Below are 22,406 nucleotides of genomic sequence, written 5' to 3' on the forward strand. Positions count from 1 at the left end.
ATTCCGTTATAATGTCTGTTTATTCTATGTACAAGGCAATTCCAGCAGGGCATGAACGATGCTGAACACCCTTGATATGACGGCCATCCCAAACATACCACTGTACAGTGCCGAGCGGGATATACTTTTGTTTCCGCTGTTGCCTCTGCTCGACCAATCACGCGCACGGTGCCGTCGCAAGACGTCTGCAAAACAACCCATGACGTATCTTGCTTCGCTTTTGTGCCGTCAGACCGTCGGGTGGCGCAACTTGTCGATCGGGAAGTCGACGAGCTCTAATTCTGTCAAAAGTCCCCGACGCTCATATATAATGGCCAACTCTCCATCGACATACCTCATTCTTCTCCTTTAAACTCCTTCCATACATCATGAAAGCCTCTGCTAAGCTCACCGACCTCGGTCAGGATGTCGTCGACCCGTTCTCCGATCCATCTGGCGAGCGTCTGACTACTGACCACGGTGTGTTGGTCTCGGATACCGATAACTGGTGAGACATCAATGCTTTCATTATGATAATGAGGCTTCGCGCGTGACTGTGCGCGTATTCGCGCTGCTATATGCGCTCGGCGCCATGACTATGTCACGTCGATGATGAGGTTCAGCATCGCTGTGTCATCGAATTCAAGGGGAAAGCGCATTCGCCTCGAGACTGTCTTCAATTCCATGTAAGATGTGTCCAAATATCTTATAACTGTTCAGGTTAAAGGTTCAAGACGGTGTTCATGTCGGACCATCGCTGTTGGAGGACCAGGTAAGGTCATTATATGCGTCCGAAGGAAGCGGATCTGAGCATAGCATCATAGATTGGCAGAGAGAAGATCCATCGTTTTGACCACGAGCGCATCCCAGAGGTGAGCTTGAGACTTTTCGAAAGCAAGACGCATATAGTGAACATTTCTAAGCGTGTCGTCCACGCGCGTGGTGCAGGGGCACATGGACACTTCAAAGTCCACAACAGCAATGCCTCGAAATACACCTACGCTCCCGTCCTCACCGACCCGTCAAGGGAGACCCCGGTCTTTGTGCGCTTCAGCACCGTACAGGGCTCTCGTGGAAGCGCGGTGAGTGCTACTGGTAGTCCTTATCAATGATGGGCTGTACTTAACCTACCATGCATTCGATAGGACACCGTCCGTGATGTCCGCGGTTTCGCCGTGAAATTTTACACGAACGAGGGGAACTGGGACATCGTTGGCAACGACATCCCGGTGTTCTTCATTCAGGATGCAATCAAGTTCCCCGACTTCGTTCATGCGGTGAAGCCGGAACCGCATAATGAAGTACCACAAGGACAGAGCGCGCATAACAACTTCTGGGATTATGTTGGGCTCCAGCCCGAATGTGAGTTGTCCCACATCCCTGATCAGTTTCATCGGGTTGCTCACCCCAGCGCATATAGCTGCGCACATGGTGATGTGGGTGATGTCAGATCGCGGCATACCTCGTTCGTATCGCATGATGCAAGGATTTGGCGTGAACACCTATACGCTCCTCAACAAGGAAGGCGAACGATCTTTCGTCAAGTTCCACTTCATTCCTAAGCTTGGCGTCCACAGCCTGGTATGGGATGAGGCGCTTAAGCTGTGTGGACAAGACCCTGGCATGTTTACTCGGCTGATCATCGAAGTATACTCTCATGACCCATTTCGCAGACTTCCACCGGAAGGATCTCGAGGAGGCTATCAGCACTGGCGCCTACCCTGAATGGGATTTCGCCATACAAGTGATACCCGAGGCTCGCGAGCACGACTTTGACTTCGACATTCTCGACGCCACGAAAATCTGGCCCGAGGAGCTTGTGCCTTTGGAGGTCATCGGGTCCCTAGTGCTCAACAAAACAGTCGACGAGTACTTCACCGAGGTCGAGCAGGTGGCGTTCTGCACGAGCCATGTCGTCCCTGGGATAGGGTTCAGCGACGACCCGCTGCTGGTGGGGCGCAACTTCTCGTATTTCGATACGCAGATAACCCGCCTCGGCATTAATTGGGAGGAACTGCCGATTAATCGCCCCGTGTGTCCTGTGATGAACTTCCAGAGGGATGGCGCGATGAGGCACCGTATTACGAAAGGATCGATCAACTACTGGCCTAACAGGAAGGGCATCGGGAAGCCGGTTCCTGCGAGCGATGGAGGCTATGCTGAGTACGATCTTCTACTAGAATCCCGCGGGCATGGTATCAATACCAGTTAACTCTTTTTAACTACAGATTCCCCCAGAAGGTCGAAGGCATCAAGCAGCGCATGCGTACCGAGAAGTTCCAGGAGCATTACAATCAGGCTCAACTCTTCTACCACTCGTTGGCACCTCACGAGCAGGCGCATCTCATCGCGGCAATCTCCTTCGAGCTCAGCCACTGCGACGACCCTGTCGTGTACGAGACATATTCAAAGCTCTTGAACAACATCGACTTCGAACTCGCGAAGCAAGTCGCTCAGAATGTCGGCGGTGTCCTACCTGACAAACCGAAGGATATCGGTCAAGTCAAGAAGAGCAACACACTCTCGCAGCTATACTTCACTTCGAAGGAGCCGACCATCGTCTCTAGGCGTGTGGCCATCTTGATCCAGGATGGCTTCGATGCGAAGCAGGTGAAGGCAATCAGGGAACTTCTGAAGCAGGGTCAGGCGACGACTTGGGTGATTGGGCCGAGGCGAGGAAAGATCGTGGCTGAAGGTGGCGGAGAGGGCTTGGGAGCTGACCACCACTTTGAGGGGCAGAGGAGCACGATGTTCGACGCGATAATTATACCTGGTGGCGCGGAGCACGCGAAGAAGCTGGCGGAAAATGGTCGTGCGGTGCATTGGGTGCGAGAGGCGTTCGGGCACTGCAAGGCGATTGGAGCGGTTGGCGAAGGTCTGTCTTACAAACTCGCTGATGCTCCCAGACATTGTGCTGACTGCTGTCAACAGGCGTGTCTTTCGTGCGCGAAGCGTTCCATCTATCCGAGGTCAAGTTCGCGGATGAGAAGGGTGGCAGCATTACTGTGTCGTATGGCGTAGTCACTGCGGGCAAGGACAGCACCTTGGGAAACCGCTTAGAGTTGAAGGAGGGCGCGCCGGGCTTCGTGTCGAAGTTCGCGTTCGAATTGAGCAAGCATCGATGCTACGAGCGAGAGACGGACGGGCTGACTTCGAAGATAGCATATTGAGGTCGTAGTCTCTCGAAATTGGATCGTATGTCACAGACATTGCAGAATAGACAGGGAGTCGACAAGGCCTTATAAGGGAAAATGTACATTACACCGTTTCAATCTGGCAGCTACTCGATGTCGACCAGTATAGGCACGTGTTCCATGTTCCTCTGTGTCTAGTCTACGTTCCCTCATCTGTGAATAGGAAGTCAATGTGCACCACCAGGCTTTGGTGTCTCGTGAAGCTAGACGGACTCCGTTCCCTGCCTCCGTATCAGGTCGGATATGGCGGTGGCTATCCGATTGGCTCGCATGCTCACGGTTGTTTTCTGGCGAGTCCGCTTCGTGCTCTCGTGTCAAGTCTTCCGACAATCATTGACCAAAGGAACGTCGACCGTTGAACGTTGACACTGCACATCACGCCAAATATCCACGGCAGAATATTGCAGGAATATCCCGAATTTCCTGGCGATATCCTTCAAGGATATTGCCAGGATATTTAAAAGGATATTGCCAGGATTTAACGGAAATCCATGCAATGTTTTGGCAATATCCAGCCAGATATCCTTGCAATGTACGTTCATGGATATTGCTCTGTTCTTCGTGGCTCGCTCCCGGTACCCTACGGCATGCATATATCCACATTAAAAATCACAAAATCATATATTATTGTCTCCTGAGGCTACTACATGCTAGAGGGTCTTATATGGTACAGTAGCATATGCAATACTCATTAAAGAGACACACAGCCTGTGCTCTGGATCACTGATGTGCATAAGTGCACTTCAGCAGAGCCAGAGCGCGATAACTGGAAAGTCAAAGATACCTGCATGCGAGAACATCATTAACAAGTTCTCTATATGGGTGAAAACGGCGCACGCACCGTGTGACTAGCTCAAGACGCAGACCCCACAAGTGGAGGTTCTGCGTCGACCGCCGGCATCATCGATTGCTACTACAATGACATCAGTCGGATGAGCATACAATCATAGTAAAGAAGCATACCATAGCCAAACGTTGAAGCACCGAACAAGGCCATGGTGTTGTAATATCCTAGCATGTAGTCAGCTTGGACATCACAAATGATGATGACAATATTACCTATGTATGGTTATGCTCAGGTGCCACTCGGTGCTGACATTGTTCACGATTCTGAGTAAGTAAATTGAGTTCAAACACTGCGATGATATACCCTCACTGATAACACTAGATCAACGAGTCACGCAGCTCTCGAGATGCTCTACAGGAGAAGATGGACACTTTGTTCCTGGAGAAGCAGCACCTGGAAGAGCTCATATCACACGCTCGGAGTGAGCTCCATCGGAAACCGACGCAGAGCTCAGGGCGTGTGCCGATGCAGAAGCCAAGGTGGAGGCATTGCAGGCGGAGAAGCTGGCTGCGGAGCTCGCATTCGAAGTTAGTCAAGGAGCTTGAGGCGAGAATTGACCAGGAACGCACTTCTAAGCTCAATATCGAAGACTTGTTACGAATCACTCAAGCCGACAAACTTCCGCTCGACGGAGCACATGCGCAAGCTCTCTCCGATGTCCAGAAGAAGACTGCCGAGGTAATCGCAGAGCGCGAGCACTATGCTAGACTGGAGAAGGAACTTCGCACGATGAAGGGAAAGCACCGAGAGTTGCCTGCGTCGCAGTCAAACAGTCAGACAGAGCTTGAAGCCAAGATCGCTGCTGAGCATGATGCTCGAGTCCAACTCGAGGAAGAATGCGAGCATCTCCTGGCGAAGAAGCGGAATCTCGAGATTACGCGCTCGAACACCAAGACGGAGCTCCACGAAAATATTTCTCTAGCAGCTGCAGAGCACGCTCGCTTGGAAGAGGCACTCGATAGCAAGGTCGCCGAGGTCGCCGAGGAGTGCAGTGCACGTGCCGAGCAAGAGCAGGCACCAGATACAGGCCGAGTTGAAAGCGAAGGCTATTGAAGCCGGCGCTGGGCACGAAGCGCACTTGAAACCGGAGAACGAGATCCAGCAGCTGTAGGCGGAGGTGCAAGAGGTGGAGATTTGCATTTGCGGAGCATTCAGGAACCTGAGGCGCAGGAGGACGAATGCAACTTGGTTCTATATGCACAGTGTAGACAGGTTGGGACCTGGAAGGCAGGATCAACAAGGGCAGTGAGGAACACTAGGCCCGATGGAAAGAGAGGAGAGAGGAGAGAGGAAGGGGTCGAGCACTATATATGCGGTCGATATTGACAATATTGGCAGCTGTTAGCTGAAGTACATGGAGAAGACTGCGACGCGCGCCGATCACGTGAGCGTATCTTGCCTTATCCTGTCCAGAACATCGCCAGAATATTCGCCTCAAAAGATATTTCCAGGATATTGCCGGGACATTCCAACTTTCCTGGCAATATCCCCCCAGGATATTTTGAGTCAACACGCAGTGTGAGATCTGAGACTTAGAGCCGGCGTTTGTATGCGAGCTGGAGACGTGGCACCTCGACTCAGGCACGAAGAGGAAGAGTTTTTTTTGATGTAGGCGGAATACTGTGTCGAAGACGCGAACAGACACACGAAGGACGTCAAGCGATTACTGACCATATCGTTCTCGACTGTCCACGAGGTCAACGATCAGTGCATGATATGTACGGCAATAAGACAATTACACCGAGCAAAGAAGGCGAAAAAAGCTCATGCAAGTAAGCAAGTTTCGATTCTGGTGGCTATGTTATACCACAGAGCCCTGTCGAAGCAATTCTGGACTGTTCTGATATGCGTAGAACAGGCCACGAGCGCCAACTCAGATCCACAAAGAACGTATTGCAAGGACATGATTATCATTAGTTGGAATGGAAGATCTCACCCCGTGCAGGTCAATCAACTATGCTGCAGCTCTGGAGGTCCCGCCTCTCCAGCTTTGTCGATTGCAGCCACGTCCTCATCGGTCAGCTCTATATAAGATCGATGGGGTCCAGTGTGAGTGTTGCATGTGCGAACCAGCGTCAAGCACGCACCGATATCTCCAGCTTGTATATATGTGTCCATGCGCTCGCGCTTCGTGCTAGAGCTACAATCGGCATAGTCGGTCAGGATAAGAGGGATGCCATTATTGCAAAAGGACCGTCAATGAAGGAAGCAATGGCTGGTTAGGACAAAATCAGAGGGCCCACTCACGTCACGACAACCACGCCCTTCGCCCTCGCCCACGCGAGCAACACCTGCTCCGGTTTCGCATTCAAACGCTGCGTGATGGCATACAGTGGCTCATCAACTGGCCCGCCGGAAAAAATGATGAGCGGTCTATTGTGGAAGGCGCGGTGAGTATAGTCGCGCGATTGATGACATCAACGAGAGTGCGACCCCATCGAAGGACGAAGTTATCATTGTGCAGATGAGTACGCACATGTTCACACCATATCCCTGAGTGACTATTCCGTGCTTAGTGCAGAAACTAAGAATGGGTGCCTGCTGTTTGAGGTTGTACGGGTAGAACATGATCTATTCGACCATTTGGTGAGTAAATCCAGAATGGATTGAACAGACTCGGAAGAGCTTACCTGATTAACCGCTGGTTTGGTCGTAGCCGAGGAAAGGAGCGTCTCGAGCTGTTCGACGTTAAAGTTGCTCACGCCGATACTCCTTGGAGTACATCAGAGCCACATTAACACAAAGTGAACGAGACCTAAGCGAAGGATCAGCTGACTTTGCCAGCCCGTCTGCTTGGATTTCCTCCATTTTCTTCCAGATCGTCGGAATATCCGGTTGCGCATGCTTGGGGCCGTGGATGAGATACATATCGACATAGTCTACACCGAACTGCGATCGGGCATCGTTTCAAAATAAGGCGCGCGACATGAAGATCTGTGCACGCACATATTCGCAGCTGTTTTTTAAAGACGTTTCGAGATCCGCGCGGCTGGAGAACTTCGTAGTGATGTACACGTCTTCGCGTTTCAGTCCATTTGCGCGGATCGCCGCGCCGGCTTCGGCCTCGTTCCCGTATGCTTGCGCAGAGTCTGCGTGCCATACCAATATCAACCGATTGCGACTGAGTCTGGCCAGAGCGTACAACCCGCCTATATGGGTGAACCCGGCGCTCAGGGCTTCGTTCACGATGTCGATGGCACCCTGCCCGTTCCCGCGTCTCCATGTACCGAAAGCGATCTTGGGCATGTAAGTGCCTTCATGACACATCAGATAACCTCTTGATTCAGTGTATATGCTTACGACAGCGCGAAGACATACCATCGTTGAGCTTGACCTTGTCCCAAGGCATTTGAGATGAATGTAGGGATTGAACGAGAGTCGCGACATCTCATAGCGATGCATCACGGTGGTACGAGATGACTCGGCATCGACCGTATCTTACTAACAATTATCTCGCCGATATGCTCGAAAAGTACATGATGTAGTCGGACGCTGTGATTGACAAGATAACGAATCGAAGCGTTCATGGCCGTCGAACGACTGGCGATGACAGTAGAGGTAGATTCAGATTCAGGTGGTCATCACGCGATCTTCCTGTATGCTGATAGATCGTCAACTTGTAGAGAACGTTGACCTCATTGGGAGTAATGACCCATAACATCAAGATGGGTGGCCGCTTAGATCTCAGAGGATGCAAGTGAGCTCGTATTAGGTGAGGTACTAGGCCTGAGAACCGTTGCCGTCACGATCTGATGGTGGCGTGTAAATCCAATTCAGCCACAGGCGCGTCTTGAGCGCGCACAACTTCGTGACCCGCTCCGCTTGTACCAGACCGGCGCAACTAAGCTTATTCATTGTTTATCATTCAGTGCAGCACTCAGCTTCAAGTTTATATCGAGCACCACAGATATCTTGGTGCGGTGTTTATAATACAACATCCTCTGACCGGCAGAACTGCCCGACAGATTTCCAACGTACAATCCTCCTGCCCTGATCATTCATAAACAACGGCGTCGAGCAGCTTGGTCTCAAAGTCGCCCTACGATGGAAACGAACCTCCGTAATTCACCCGATTTCGCGCTACATGTATACCGGACGCAGAATATCCGCGACAACACCTTGGACGATGCGCAGCTGGAAACTCGGTGTCCGCTCGACAATGGGCTACATGATTGCACGCCCATCTCCACGTGTTTTGCCGCCAATTAGCTCGACAGGTTCCCCCCTAGAACTTCTCATCGAGGTCCTGCTGCAGCTAGACATTCCTTCGCTGACTCGCTTCCGCGGCCTCAACCGCCGCACAATGGAGCTTGTCAACTCGGTCCACCAGTACACCGCAATCATCGAGCATTGCTCTAACACCATCCGCGCCATTGTTAGCATCGAGGCGGATACGTTTGACTGTGGTAAACTGTACGGAACACTCTGTACAAGCCGATGTTACACGTGCAATCGCTTTGGCGACCATCTCTATCTTATAGACTGTCGCCGCGTCTGCTACTTCTGTTTCACCCGGTGGCCGGAATACTTCCCCCTCACAAGTCGCGAAGCATATAGGTTCTTCACCCCCAACACAAAGCCACAGAGCAAGTCTAAAAGCTCCCGCAAACTCTTAGAGTTGGCGAAACCACCAAGCATCCTGAGCCTGCCCGGGCGGTACTGTAGTGCTTGGACTACGAGGGGGGGAAACCACCAGGGAACCTAAGCGATTCATGGCCATCATCTCCGCGCCGGTTCTGCTCAATGGTGGCCGGCAGGTCGACCAAGGATTCTTCTGCCTCGGCTGCAGGGACGAGACGGAGGAGGAAACCAAGCACTTCAGAATCAAATACACGACAGAAGACATGTCAGAGCACATTGCGAGCTATGGACGAGTAGTGGAGAGGACGCCGAGGACCCCCGGCAGGTTCATGCACGTTACCAAGGACCAGATCACGCCGTACTAGAGAAGTGACGGTGGCGACCACAGACGAAACTTAGTGAGTGCTCTGCACTCTACGATTGACGCACCGGTTGAACACGATTTACAAGTGCTAGCTACCGGAGTATACTTCACAGGTTATTACGCACCTTCTAACGTGTTTCATTTATGCGTACGCATCACAGTCGCTGCAGCCATCCAGTCGCATCGAAACTCGTCGTATTCGACGCGATCATCGTTTATATCTGCACTTCCACGAGCGTAAAGCCCAAAGTATCTTATTTCACTCAGCAGTTAACTCGACAATGTCTCCCTTACCAGTCCTGTACCACTGTCCTTCAGAAATTCCCGTCTGTATTTCATATCCCAACACCTCGTCCCCAAAAAGAAGTTTGGAAAGCCGGTTAATGATAGGCGCGGTCGCCACTTCGTTAGTGATTGCGATCCACAGCGCTTGCCATATATGCGAGTTTCGTGTACACTGCGTGAGCTTTCCATTTGATGCAATATCTACGGCATCGAGATACGCCCTGCGATACTTCATCAACTCGGTCGGGGAGTCAAACCGCCCGTTTTCTTCGTCAGAGTTATTCTCTGCCCAGCCATAGAAAAGCGGGTCCCAGTCCACCGTGAGCCACGAAGGATACGCCATTGCTCCACCTTGGCGCGGCCCTACGTAGATACCATCCCAATCTATGATTCCGGTGATAGTCCCGTCATCGGCGACAATGATGTTCTGGCTATCGTAGTCGGTGTGGCCGAGGACAAATGGCGGACCGTCAAGTGCGGGGTCGGGAAGCACAGAGAGGAAGAGCTGCAGCATCACGAGCATCGGACTGTCGCCCAAACTTCGACGGGCATATAGAACACAGGAGAGGAAGGCGTGCGCACTGATGAACGGGCCTGCGGGGCCCAGAACAGGGGGAGGAGTCTCATCGTCCGCAAAGACAATGAGAGTGGAAAGCTCGGGGAATGGCACAACGACACATGTTCCAGATGTCTCGTCGACTTCCAGCCGCCCAATTTGGCCAAACTCCAATTCAGCGAGTTCTGCCATCCACCAAGCCAATTGTTTGAATATAATCTCCCGTTTCGCATCAGTAATCCACTGGCTATCGTTCCAAACCTTTGAGAGGTTCGTGCCGATGACGAAGTCAGTTATCATGAACGGGCGTCCAAGTGCGTTCTGGGCGTCAACCGACCAATAATGTATATGTGGCAAAGGCATAGATGTTTTGGAGGAAACTAGTCGCTGAGCGACGATATCGAGATGCATGGTCTGTGCAAATGTGGGAGAGAAGACGTCGCCGGCGGCAGGGATGCGGATTGCCCAACGCACGTCATCCGAGAAGACCACTTCGTACACGATGTTGTAAGATCCTGTATGAGGAGGATAATAGACCGTGCAAATTACGTCGTCCGTCAGGTTTGGAGAGGTTTCCTTTCGTATTGCAAGCACGAACGCTTGCAGTTGTCGGATATCAATGGCGGCAATGATACCCGCAAACAACTGTTCCTCCTCGTCTCCCTCTCTTTCATCCTCTTGATTTGAAAGAGCGTCCTTATCTTCGTCGAGTCTTCGAACCTCAGTTGTCGCGGAGCAGTTCGTCGAACAATCGTTATCACGGCCATCCTCGTTGATGGTAGAATGCATCACGTACAGAGAAATCGGATGAGGGTGATGTAACAGCTGGAGACAATAATCGGCATATATGCGAGTGGAGAAATACAGTAATGCGCCCAATCATCGAATTGAGCTGCTCGGAAGATGCAACTTGCAATTCAGCTCAGAGGAGGCGTGACGATGGTGGCGTGAGATTTTCAGCCACAGGCGCGTCTTGATCGTGGCAAAGTCCGAGCCCCCCGCAACGTCCTCCTTGTACCTAGTCTCGGAATGATGCACCTTTCAGATTTCAGCTTTCCAAATTTTATCACTCACTGGTACCCATGCTCGTTATTCAACATTCAGCTCAACTCAGCGAGACTCAGTGAGTGCGCTTTGCTAGACGACTGACGGATCGTCTTAGAATGATTCACACGTGCTAGCTACTGACGACATTCCATACTCGATCAAGCCATGGTAATAGAATATGATAGACATAAATACGTACACTGTAAAGGTGCATCGTTAACTCTTAGCGGTGACCTTGAGGTCAGCCCGCAAGCCCTGCCATGTCAATCGCAACAATGTCCGCCAAGGTAAGCTCTGTTGGAGTTGCGAGCGTGTCAGTGTTGGGCCAAACATAGGCATAGGAAAAACAAATTGACACGTACTTAGATCACCCGCCTTCAGATACCCTTCGAGACGTTCTCGCTTTGTGCTCGAGCTAGGCAACCACAGTCAATATCATTGCTAGTACGATGTTCGGGCGCGTACGTCACGACCACAACCCCTTTCGCTTTCGCCCACGCGAGGAGGACCTGCTCCGGCGGTGAATTGAGCCGCTCAGAGATAGACTTCAGAGGTGCGTCGAGATTCCCCCCGGGCTGTTGAGTGATGGGTCTGCCACGCGAAGATGGTAATTTATATGAAGAAACGATCGGATTTGCAGAGGGAGAGATTGATGGATGGAAGAAGACGTACAGCAGTACGCTGTAGGCCTCGCTGACAATTCCATGTGAAGAGCCGAAGGCCACGATGGGAGTTTGGCGAGTGAGGACATAAGGGTGGAAGAGGATCTAGCGAATTGAGGTGGGGATATTAGGAAGCGAATGGGAAAGGAAGACTCTATGCTCCCCTGATTGACCACCGGTTTGACGGTTGCCTATTCAAAGTCAGATCTGGAACCGTGACGTTGCTGACGCCGATGCTCCTGGGGTAAAAACGCAACGATCGTAAGCACTTCCATGGACATCGGGGCCTTACATATATACACGAGCTCACTTCGCGAGTCATGCAGCCTGTATTGCCTCCATCTTCTTCCAGATGGTAGGGATATCCGGAACGGCGAGGTCGGGTCCGTGGATCAAGTACAGATCAACATGGTTAACACCGAGCTACAATCGTCCCTCTCATTGCAACGCGGTAAGAAGATCAAGTGCACTCGCTTACGAATTCACAGCTGTTCTTGATAGACGTGTCAATGTCCGCGCGCCCCGAGTACTTCGTGGTGATGTAGACGTCCTCGCGCCTGAGCCCGCTCGCACGCAGTGCATCACCAGCCTCAGACTCATTGCGGTATACCTGCGCGTTATCTAGCGCGATCCGCTTTTGCACATCTCGCGCTGGGGAGTCGAGCAGAGTCCCATGGCTTACCGATATGAGTGAACCCGACATCGAATGCTTGCGACACTCAATGGATGGATGATTGTCTGCCCCTTCCCGAGCTTCCAGGTGCCGATCGCGATGCTCGGAATAGTCGTTCCTGTCAAACAGGTACGGCAACGGATAGTAGACAAGAAATCTGCAAACGTTCAGCGGCTAACCGTCGTTCAGATTGACATCCTCTCAAGGCATCTTGCTAGCAGCGGCTGCGAATTGGACGTGGAACGAACAAGAACTGCATTCAAGTTGGAGCACACCGCTCAATATATCGAGATGCCACGGTCCGTTTCCTCTGTGAACTCTACTTGAACGAGGAACGGATGACGCCGCGTGGGACAGCCATGCGACAGGTTGCACCAACGAATTCTCCTTCCGGGATTCAGATGACTGAGGGCCTGAGGCCCAACTCTTGATCATGCATAACCCGCGCAGAATCGATTCATGTAGGCGTAAAATTGCGTATTATTGCTCGTCATGTACTATCTATTCTATCATGCAAATCATAAAAAAATTCAAAGCTACGCGTGCAAGCGTACAACAAGTACTCATCAATGCATCACGATAGTCACTCCAGGCACAGACAGGAGCTAAGAATCGGGCAATCGTCAAAAAACAGCGATGTAGGTATGTATGTATGGAGTATATCATGCATGCAGGTATCACAGAGGTATACAGGGGGAAACAGCTTACGCCTGTGCACGCGATGGGTGTCGCGCGAGCGTCGTGCCCGCCCTTTGCGCCTGAATGCTGCTGAACCGCTGTAGCTCCTCGGGCTTGATATGCACCCGGCCGCCCAATCCGACCTTGCGCGCCGCGCGGCGGATGAACGACACCCGGTTGGAGTACAAGCTCTCGTGTATGCTCGCCGCGCGCGACTGCGTCCGTGTAATGGGCACACCCGTGCTACTCGCCTCCTTCGCCGCCTGCATCATCTCCGCGTTGTGTTTCTCGCGCAGTTTCTTGATCACCGTCGCCTTCATCGCGAACTTGATCCAGTCCAGAGGGATGAACCAGCAAATGTTCCACACCCATACGATGCCGACCCACCCGCCGCTGATCCCCTGTATCTGTGTGAAGCCCCAGTTCGCATATACCGAGATGATGGTCGAGACGAGCTGTGCGATGCAGAACGCGCCCATCAGCGCGAACGATGGCCGCTCCATGAAGAAGAAACCGTGCGATCGCGTGACGAAGATGAGGGCCTGTGAGATGATGGCCACCTGAAGGTAGACAATCGAGTGCAGAATCTTGTCATTGGGGTACGTCGGCATGATGTTCCCATCCTCAAAGGTGACGCCGAACTTGCGGTAGAAGAAGTCGGTGCGTAAGCAGATGGAGACAAGTGCAATGCTAGATAAAAAAAAATCAGTCAGCGTCAATTAATTTAACAAACACGGAATGGAACACCTACGTGGAGAGGGTGAGGTACAAGCCATATGCGACAGCGAACGAGAAAATCTCTGCAAGATCCCAGCTGTCCGGCATGTTGCTCGGCAGGACACGGTCGACCGAGAGCGTCATGATGGTACCATCGTTAAGCAGGGCAATGATCAGCACCATGAAGGGCGGGAAGTCAAACTTGAACGCGAATGCAAGAATGGCGAAGCAAACGACAATACGGATGGTAACCGCGCATGCATATATTGAGTAATTGCGCATACGCTGGAAGATGACACGAGAACCGCGGATGGCGTGGACGATAGTCGAGAGACCCGGCTCCGTCAATACAATATCCGCAGCACCGCGGGCAGCGTCCGTCGCGCCCTCGACAGCAATACCGACGTTGGCACGGGACAACGCCGGCGCATCGTTCGCACCGTCGCCGGTCATCGCGACCAAGTGACCGAGACCCTGAAGACGCTTAACGATCTCATACTTATGCTCGGGGAAGACACCAGCGAAACCATCCGCGTCGAGGATCATCGCGTCGAGCGACGCATGCTTGCCTCCCGGCTCGGGGCCCTCCTTGAGCACCTTCGCAGGGTACATGTGGTCACCCAGTCCGAGACGACGTCCAGTCTCCTTTGCGATTGCGAGCTGGTCACCAGTAACCATCTTGACCTTGACACCAAGGGCCATAGCGTCATCGATCGTCTGCTTGGTATCCGAACGAGGCGGGTCGAAAATGGGAAGCAGACCAATGAGCTCGAAGCCGTTGCCCTCAGCAGCATGATCATCTCCATCCAGCTCCTCGTATGCGACAGCCAAAGCACGAAGACCGCGCTGCGCAAACTCCTCGACATCGGCCTCGAGACGGTTCTCGATCTCCTCGGTCTTGTTGCGCGTGCAGAGCTCGATGATGATACCGGTCATACCCTTTGTCACGCGCTTCAGGCGACCTGACGCCGTCTCGAGGTAGGTGATCTCCGTACGCTTGTCGACGGGATTAAACGGCTTAAAGTCGAGGAGCTTGATACCGTCGCGTGCGCGGCTCGGGTCGCCAATTGCGCCGACAATACAAGCGTCGATGGCGTCCTGGTTCTCAGTACGGGAGGCGTAGGCGGAGAGGAGAATCACATCCTCAGCAGAGAATGGGCCGTATGTACGAACGCTCTCGCGGTCGATAGTGAGCTTGTTCGTGGTCAGCGTGCCCGTCTTATCCGAGCAAAGAATGGTGACAGCGGCAAGCTCCTCAATGGCCGTGATACGCGTGACGATGGCCTTGTATTTGGCGAGCTGCTGAGCACCGACAGCAAGGGTGACGGACAGGACAGTGGGCATGGCAATGGGGATACCACCGATCAGGAGTACAAGGATATCGTTCAGGCCACGACGGTAGTGGTAGCGGAAACCGGCGTACAGACAGAAGATCTCGGCGATGACGAAGATACCGATGGATACCAAGCAGAAAGTACCAATCTGGGCAAGGATCTTCTGCAAGTGGCCGGTCGTATCGTCGTCCTGGCCAACGAGTGAAGCGGCGCGACCGAAGAAGGTGTTCGCACCGGTAGAAATGACGACACCCTCGGCTTCACCCTGTTTGCAGGTCGAACCACTGTAGATGACACGTGAGCATCACGAATTGATAGGCTACCACGCGCATATACTCACGAGAAACACTGATCGCCAGTCTTCTTGCTCTGGGGGAGCGACTCGCCAGTAAGAGCAGCCTGGTCAATGGAGACGTTGATGGCCTCAATGAGACGGCAATCCGCAGGAACGATATCACCGATCTTGAAAGAGATCATATCACCAGGGACAAGGTCGGACGACTCGATCTCGCGCCAGCTACCGTTACGCTTGACCTTGGCCTTGGGCGCGAGCGAGTCCATGAGAGCCTTGACAGCATTACCAGCGTTACGTTCCTCGTAGAAACCGATGGCCGAGTTGATGAAGAGCAGAAGGACGATACCGACGAAGTCCTCCCAGTCCGGTGGCTGGTGCTCGCCGTTGGAAAGGACGATAGCGACAAGAGCAGCACCCTCCATGACCCAGGAAAGAGGGTTCCACATGAAACTGAGGAACTGCGGCGCGTGTGAGCGGCGTGTGAAAGTGACAACGGAAGTAGATAGTGCTTACCTGGAGGAATGCATTCTGCTCCTCCGCCTCGAGCTTGTTGGGACCAAAGATCTCGAGGCGACGGGTAACCTCCTCATCTGTGAGACCGCCCTCGTCGCACTGAAGCAACTTGAAGACATCGTCGACGACGATGGTCTCAAGGTCAACCTTTTCCTTATCGTACAAGTCCTCGGCGCGAAGCTGGATCTGGGACATGTCGACGTTGGCATCTGCATCGTAGGCGCCACGTCAACAAAAACATCAAATTAATTCGGCAGATTGAGCGCACGGGTAGCCTTCGTTTCTTCATGTCCAAAGTCCTTGTACTCGCGCTTTCTCTTCTCTGGCTCGGCGGGGGAGGTGGGCGAGCCCACGTCGGGCTCACCGGGTGTGCCGGGCTGCTTCTCGTCAGGCGTCGACATGGCTCGAGCCGTAGATAGCTAAAGGCTGATCGCCTCGATAGAGAGGAGGAAGATGCGAGACGGGAGCGGGGACTGAGGGAAGGGGAGGGGAAAGGCGAGGAGGGGAAGGGGGCGAACAGCTGGGAATATATATACTAGCGTGGCGCGAACAACGCGATTGCGAAGGAAGGGGCAGGGGGGTTATGTGACATGAAGTTCTCCAGCGTCAGCCAGTTCGAAATCTGTCTGAGGTGACATTCCAGCGGCACCATCAGATGCAGTCACGCGTGTGCCCGAAATAGCTCCCGTCATCACGCACCCTTCCAGTCACCCTAATTTCTCCCTGCCGTGTGGCCGATGCCATCGGTCAGCATCCTCCTTGTGTCTGTAGGCCAAAGCAGAGGTTTATTGTCGCAGCCACAGCGAAGAAAGCAGTGAACGCGGGGTAAGTGCCCGAGACAACAATGACGTTGGAGCGGCGTTGGAGCGGCGGCGCTAACTTTAGCACGCATGTCCCTGCCGCAGTCCCCGACAATCGCCGCCCTCCTGCCCGCCACTCTCCCCGGTCTTTTCGACGCCCAGTGCCTGTGCTATCGTTGGACGATTCGCACGTCGGTCCTTGCCGATGCCGCCGGCCATGGAGAGCGGTGCGGCGCTACGAGGCCTGTCCGGCGCATGCGACGGCAGCTTCTCGCTCCGCATTGACTTTCCTCCATTGCGAACGCGACATGCGCACTTTTTGCCATACAGCCCGCCTGTGCACGGCATTGCGGCTGCTCGGCGTAGCGGAGTTTTCCTGGGCCCCGATTCGTCTTCGATCGGCAAAGCGGCAGATGTGATCCCACGTGAGGCGGATTTCGCACGCACGGACCTCTACCTCGCGCGAATATCGCCCCAGGGGATGCTCGGATGGTTTCGGATGGTCATGGGGATATCCGTTTATATGCACCTAGGAATTCTCTACGTCAATGCACGGCAAATTACTGGCCTTGACCCTCGGGGCCACCGACACCATCCTTTACCGGCCACCACGCCGCTGAGATCAATAACCGGTCTTCACCATTTGTTTTTCTAGCATCCTTGGGTACCCCGCACCCCGCACACCGAGGCGAAGCCGATCACTTGCGCTGTTGTGCTTGGCTCGACGCTCTCGCGTGACGTCGTCCGAGCCTGAGATACATGCAATCCGCGCGGTCCCCAACGCTAGTATAATTTGCAATCTTCTCAGCACTGCTTCAGCTGTTCCGAATATGCTTGCTATGATGTAACCCTCAACGGTCTTGTTCGGGCTGTGCGAGTACTATGAATACGCCCTACATCCGCCTAATGCCGGTATCGGATGTACTCTCTCCAGCAGATGGTGCTCTATGGTCACCCGCATACCTGTTCAACCCTCAAAATGGAGCTCCTAGGAAAGAAGTGGCAAATCTACCGCCACAAATGCTATGCGTGGTCAGATATCGCACCGCAATCTATTCTTGCTTCCTCTTTCGAATAAAACCTACAGTGCACAGCCTGTAAATACTGGATTTACGATTGGAGAACACGCTGTGGTTCGATTCACAACAGGCGCTACAAGCGACAGCCACGCTGCTCCGATCCGACTTCGTCTCCAGCACAGCCATTTAACCGCTCGCAAAATTTTGACACAGCCCAAATTAAACACCTTCGACCGTCTTCTCTCTTACCACAATCGTGGCTACGGTCAAGTCTGCATTCAAGTTGGCCAGCATGCTCCATTTCGGATCAAGCAGTGCCCGCAAATCATACTTCAGGCTTCTCCGCTGCTCCCCAACGTCCTGGCTTCAATTTTTCTGTATGCGCCATTTTAAACTGGGACTAATCATTATAATTAGGTCGCACAGCTGCCTCTAGAATCTGGACACCATGATGGCTGCCGGCGCTTTACAGTCCGTCTATCCGTCGCTACATCAGTCATGATCAAACCATCTGTCGCGCTGGCTTTCTCTCCGCATCCGATCTACCTATTCCCTTGATGAACACTCATCTGATCCTAGTCCTGTGCTGCGCACCAGACCTGGATATCGATCTCTGCTTCTGCCAGCTTGGCTTCGGGCTTAAGCTGCCATGAGCTTTCGGACTTTGTGGACGTTACTCTTGGCTCGGACGTCGGCATCTTGGCTGGGCTTGGACTCGCTCGTACGATCTCTCTCCGTGCCCGCGCCGCCAATCTCGCCTGGATTAGATGCATCTCAGACTCTGGATCTTTCATTTCATCGAGTCTGACGTTGGCGGGCTGATGCGACCAAATGGATGCTAGTGTCGGACCAGACGAGGATCTTCCGCCGGCGGCAGGCTCTCTGGAGCGTTGTTTCGCCGCTCTGAAGCGTCAATCCATCTCCCGAGACGGGTTATAGAAGAGTTGCACGAGCGAGGGATGGTGGTTCGTGCTGCACGTCGCTCTGAGCGGACTTGGTTTTCGAGTGGTCGTGCGGTACCGACGCGTCAATCTTCCTTGGCACCCTCCTCACACCAATCATTCTATCTTTTTTCTTCCTTATACGAACATGCATCCGCTGAACGTCGATAACTGACAGATTGATGCGGTCAAACAGCAGGGACTGCAAGAGATAATTGCGCGACTGGCTATTGCTTTGAATTTAGGAGCAGACCGTCAACATGCTCACTTGACGACGGTCGGCAGTGGGTGATAGGTTCAGGATATATGATACGGCGTGGCAGGCGGGTGAATGGCAAGCGCACGAATACAGTAAATCGTTGACTTTTGGACATTGATGTTCCTTAACTGGGTGCAGCGTTGCGTGCAGTCTGCATTCCGCTATTGGTTCTGCTCGTCATGATGCATGTCCACCTTTCACAACGAACGCTCGCCAACACAGGTTATGAGCCTAGCGACCGTCGATCATAACCCGCCGCTCTCCATTCGCCGGCTCCACCAGCCAATCCAATGCACCCATGTGTCGCTCGTGTGCCCGCAATCCAACTTCGAGCACATCTTCTGGTTTCTGGTGACCGTCCGTGAGAGCCCCAGTAATCTCCATCCGGTCGTCCCCGCATCGCGCAAACCCTCATTTAAATTTGATTCTGACAGTCCCTGAGTAGCTTTGTCCGAACAGCCCTGAGCAGCCGCGTGCTTGAAGATGCCACAAGACGCCGGCGGCGGACGTTACGCGGCTATGCGAACGGTCGCTTAGACACGGACAACCGACGCATCGTCTGCCACGGCTGTTATGTAGTACCTCCGATCAATAATCAATAATCACTCAGCGTGAGATGTTCATTGCTCACGCCCAATGGCGACTGCAGGCCGTCGAGGGTGCTGACATTGCACCTCTTGGCGTCGAACCTTCATGTGCAGTGGAATTTTGCGCGGTACATACACTTCTAGTAGGCAAGGAGACTAGTGAAGGGACGTGCGGCGATGGCTGAAGTGTGAACATTGATATTGAACATTCAGTAGACCCACGCTTATGATTCCGTTCCGCATGTCCGGTGTGTGGCGCCACACACCGCACATTGGCAGCGGACCTGACAGCTGGCTTTGAACTGCATTGGAAAAGCGGTTTCGAGGGCCGCCTGGCTGCGTTTCGAGGTCCACCCGTTCGCGCTCCAGTGTGTACTGTGCTGGATCAGCTTTCTGCCGCTGCACGGACCATTATCAAGCAGCAGTTATCTGGGGTCTGTTTCGTGGCCCGCAGCGCTTAGCTGTTGCTAAATATAATGCGTACCCTCGTCCTCATATTACTTGTGCGTTGAATATAGCACCGCGGTGCCATCCGCATTGAGACCAAGGCGGACGAGCCGAGACCAACATCATTCGTTTCTGCGCGACGGGACGTCCGCCCTGGCGAGTCGCAACGCTACCGTCGGGTGAATTTCGAACATGCAGAGTCAGAGCCGCAAGAATCCCGGGATGCAGAAGCGCGCGCTCTGAGTACCCTTGCGTCATCGTCGGATCCCAAGGAAGAGCAATGCTGCTACCACAATCTACTGCTGTTACGGGCGTACTCGGACTTCCAGTCAAGCCTGATGACCACAGCTGCCCGGTCTGCCAGAAGGAGTGGCAACACATTAGTATGAGAGGTCATGAAGTGGCGCCTTCTTCATCCTGACTACTCGAAGAACGTTGCGCCCTCAGCTCCTATCCTGGGCCGACTGTAAGTCAGTGATCAGGAGCAGAGTAAGAGGATGATCCTTGAGATATGCGCCCGCGAACCATTATCGTTTCCGTCCAATAAAAGAACGTCGTTGTCAGTCATTGTCACGCTTTGCTCCTCATGAACGCTTTTTTCGTAAAATCATCCGTGTCAGTGACCATATTTTGAGACTCGTGACCTTGCATAACGCACCTGTTGCACACTAGTGGATTTATTATCTTCCCTTTCAAGCGTTGAAGAAGGAGACGATCTGTGAAAAGACTTGATTCGGTGCTCGTTTAAGCGTCGTCACGATCCGTACGTCGATTCTCTTGACTCTGCACGCATAGAGCATGATTCATACCTGGACCATTATTGGAATTAGGAACCACCGATATTGCCCCGCGCATGCATGTTTGTGCACGCGACATACACCGTAGCCCCTTGATTTCATCAAGATAGTAGTCAGAGAATCGCGGAGCCAGTCGGTGCTCCACTGGTCGCCGACACGTCTACGGACAGCTGAGTCGTCGATCAGCTTTCAGTGGGCAGTGGTCTGAACGTTCCTTCATTTCTGCCAGCCGCCGGAAGCTCTTCGATGCTATCACGTACGGGGCAACATGTTTTGACTGGACACATGCCATGCCGAGAGCAAACAAAATGAATGATCAGCGCAATCTGATACCGCAGCGATGACTTTTAGAACACTTACTTAGGAGTTGACATCCGTTTCCGTCTTGCAACTACATCTTGGATTCGTTGAAGTTTGATGGTGAATACTCGAAGAGACTTTGGGAAGTCACCAACTAGCAGATTCACCGAACGACAAGAGGAAGACCGTAACAGGAATGGCTCAGGGAGAACGACACTGCTGGAGTACCGTCGAGGAGCACTGTCGACGCTAGCTAGATCATTGATGACTCCAGACGCTACGGCTGCATTTGCATAGTCACGTTCGGTGAGACAGTTCTAATGTTGATGTGCGTTTCCGTCACTTTGCCTTTGAATCCCAAACTAGGCTTGAAATATGCTTGACGAGCTCACAACGTGTATGACTAGAGCCGAAATGCGCTTTATATTCCTCGCAGGAATGTACAGAACTCGAGAGGTTTTTAGTGAAGGGGTGACCTAGATAAGGAGGCAGGATGTTGGCCGGTACTGCTCGAACGCCAACCGAGAGAATATTACAAGTGAAGAGCTTGTCGCATACGACCATGCGGTTACTTGGCGTGATAAGAACTGGAATGTACGTCGCGACGGCCACGGACATTATGCGAATTGGCTGACCTGCGCTGCACCCCAGGCGGACATGCGGCAACACGGCGGAGATGGCGATCGCTATTCACGGGAGGGTGAGAATAACATTGCGACCCAAGAAATGCTTCTCCCACCTAATAAGGGCCTAGGGATGATAGATCAAACGAGCCACTGGTCGGTTTGAGAAGTCACTGGAGACAGTACTGCTAGCTAGCCTGTAACAAAACAAGATTTGAACAAAACGACTCGCAGTCCGCCCTTGACACGTGCCATTCGAGCGCTCGCGCTCTGTCGGTCCAACTTAATACGCCCTCTCGAACACACAATGCTACATCTTGCCTCCTGCTTCGAGATTCGGGCGGACCCGTTGCACATCACATCATCTTTAAGCTTGCTGGTGTGGACATAGTCTGCCCAAGGGTCTCTTCATATTTGAAGACTGATCAAGAGTGGAGTGAGCTTTGGCGGATATAATCAAATAGGACAATTGCATTCGAAGACCGAGCAGCGAGGATTGAACTAATGACCGCTATGGCTGCGTGTAATCCGAAATCAGAAGAGAAGAAGATGTTTGATGCTCGAGTTTACTGAATAGCACGGGAGATGCGAGATCTCTGGAGCGAGTTAGAAGGTTCGTGTTTCCAAGTCATATGTATATTGTGCGCTCTTACACTGCACATATACTACTGAGCGTCACGCTAGTCTTCCGTGGGCAGACGACACAATTCTTTCAACCTCCGCAGGAACGCTCCGGATATCTACGTCACGTCTGCTGTTGGGGTGGATCCGCACTTTTTTCATGCATCTCATAAAATTGCTCACTCACATGCTGTCCGAGAAACGCCGACTTTAGTTCTTCTGACGCGATGAAGTTCTCATCTCATGGACCAACTGGAAGGGCAGATTCTGACCGCGTTCTCTGTCTT

General features: G+C 52.8%; 10 protein-coding genes across 10 annotated transcripts; 5 read left to right on the top strand and 5 right to left on the bottom strand.

Moving 5' to 3' along the window:
* Positions 1–34: 34 nt before the first annotated feature.
* Positions 35–3,355, top strand: LAESUDRAFT_742634 (catalase). The gene is made up of 9 exons (XM_040911204.1): positions 35–487; positions 700–751; positions 804–851; positions 903–1,061; positions 1,125–1,341; positions 1,400–1,600; positions 1,653–2,142; positions 2,208–2,854; positions 2,911–3,355. The coding sequence occupies exons 1-9, from the start codon at positions 369–371 to the stop codon at positions 3,147–3,149; spliced, it is 2,172 nt and encodes a 723-aa protein (XP_040765986.1). The 5' UTR covers positions 35–368; the 3' UTR covers positions 3,150–3,355.
* A 113-nt stretch (positions 3,356–3,468) lies between these two features.
* LAESUDRAFT_724267 (uncharacterized protein) lies at positions 3,469–3,844 on the bottom strand. The gene has a single exon (XM_040908576.1). It carries the CDS (start codon positions 3,713–3,715, stop codon positions 3,488–3,490), a length of 228 nt encoding a protein of 75 aa, XP_040765987.1. The 5' UTR covers positions 3,716–3,844; the 3' UTR covers positions 3,469–3,487.
* A 539-nt stretch (positions 3,845–4,383) lies between these two features.
* Positions 4,384–5,073, top strand: LAESUDRAFT_757927 (uncharacterized protein; the record flags this gene model as incomplete). Its single annotated transcript, XM_040912376.1, has 1 exon — positions 4,384–5,073. One exon carries the CDS (start codon positions 4,384–4,386, stop codon positions 5,071–5,073), a length of 690 nt encoding a protein of 229 aa, XP_040765988.1.
* A 663-nt stretch (positions 5,074–5,736) lies between these two features.
* Positions 5,737–7,448, bottom strand: LAESUDRAFT_742635 (Aldo/keto reductase; the record flags this gene model as incomplete). Its single annotated transcript, XM_040911205.1, has 10 exons — positions 5,737–6,044; positions 6,108–6,160; positions 6,268–6,393; positions 6,497–6,591; positions 6,651–6,732; positions 6,797–6,909; positions 6,967–7,109; positions 7,170–7,274; positions 7,339–7,354; positions 7,434–7,448. 10 exons carry the CDS (start codon positions 7,446–7,448, stop codon positions 5,971–5,973), a joined length of 822 nt encoding a protein of 273 aa, XP_040765989.1. The 3' UTR covers positions 5,737–5,970.
* A 616-nt stretch (positions 7,449–8,064) lies between these two features.
* On the top strand, positions 8,065–8,966 carry LAESUDRAFT_736119 (uncharacterized protein; the record flags this gene model as incomplete). Its single annotated transcript, XM_040910664.1, has 3 exons — positions 8,065–8,212; positions 8,238–8,676; positions 8,717–8,966. The coding sequence occupies 3 exons, from the start codon at positions 8,065–8,067 to the stop codon at positions 8,964–8,966; spliced, it is 837 nt and encodes a 278-aa protein (XP_040765990.1).
* Positions 8,967–9,166: 200 nt separating this feature from the next.
* On the bottom strand, positions 9,167–10,691 carry LAESUDRAFT_676975 (uncharacterized protein). Its single transcript, XM_040905643.1, has one exon. It carries the CDS (start codon positions 10,593–10,595, stop codon positions 9,225–9,227), a length of 1,371 nt encoding a protein of 456 aa, XP_040765991.1. The 5' UTR covers positions 10,596–10,691; the 3' UTR covers positions 9,167–9,224.
* A 403-nt stretch (positions 10,692–11,094) lies between these two features.
* LAESUDRAFT_811703 (Aldo/keto reductase) lies at positions 11,095–12,251 on the bottom strand (the record flags this gene model as incomplete). The annotated part of the gene is made up of 4 exons (XM_040914339.1): positions 11,994–12,251; positions 11,319–11,620; positions 11,216–11,268; positions 11,095–11,147 (listed from the first exon to the last, which is right to left on the bottom strand). The coding sequence occupies exons 1-4, from the start codon at positions 12,216–12,218 to the stop codon at positions 11,095–11,097; spliced, it is 633 nt and encodes a 210-aa protein (XP_040765992.1). The 5' UTR covers positions 12,219–12,251.
* A 641-nt stretch (positions 12,252–12,892) lies between these two features.
* Positions 12,893–16,126, bottom strand: LAESUDRAFT_649472 (plasma membrane H+-transporting ATPase; the record flags this gene model as incomplete). Its single annotated transcript, XM_040904179.1, has 5 exons — positions 12,893–13,556; positions 13,618–15,201; positions 15,258–15,670; positions 15,726–15,934; positions 15,994–16,126. 5 exons carry the CDS (start codon positions 16,124–16,126, stop codon positions 12,893–12,895), a joined length of 3,003 nt encoding a protein of 1,000 aa, XP_040765993.1.
* Positions 16,127–16,627: 501 nt separating this feature from the next.
* On the top strand, positions 16,628–17,297 carry LAESUDRAFT_724271 (uncharacterized protein). Its single transcript, XM_040908577.1, has one exon. The coding sequence runs from the start codon at positions 16,743–16,745 to the stop codon at positions 17,178–17,180; it is 438 nt and encodes a 145-aa protein (XP_040765994.1). The 5' UTR covers positions 16,628–16,742; the 3' UTR covers positions 17,181–17,297.
* A 1,633-nt stretch (positions 17,298–18,930) lies between these two features.
* On the top strand, positions 18,931–20,167 carry LAESUDRAFT_713146 (uncharacterized protein; the record flags this gene model as incomplete). Its single annotated transcript, XM_040906941.1, has 7 exons — positions 18,931–19,101; positions 19,179–19,301; positions 19,355–19,500; positions 19,548–19,579; positions 19,611–19,699; positions 19,721–19,765; positions 19,850–20,167. The coding sequence occupies 7 exons, from the start codon at positions 18,931–18,933 to the stop codon at positions 20,165–20,167; spliced, it is 924 nt and encodes a 307-aa protein (XP_040765995.1).
* Between the last annotated feature and the right edge of the window lie 2,239 nt (positions 20,168–22,406).

This window comes from Laetiporus sulphureus (assembly GCF_001632365.1).
Source record: "Laetiporus sulphureus 93-53 unplaced genomic scaffold LAESUscaffold_12, whole genome shotgun sequence".
NCBI classification, from domain to species: Eukaryota; Fungi; Basidiomycota; class Agaricomycetes; order Polyporales; family Laetiporaceae; genus Laetiporus; species Laetiporus sulphureus.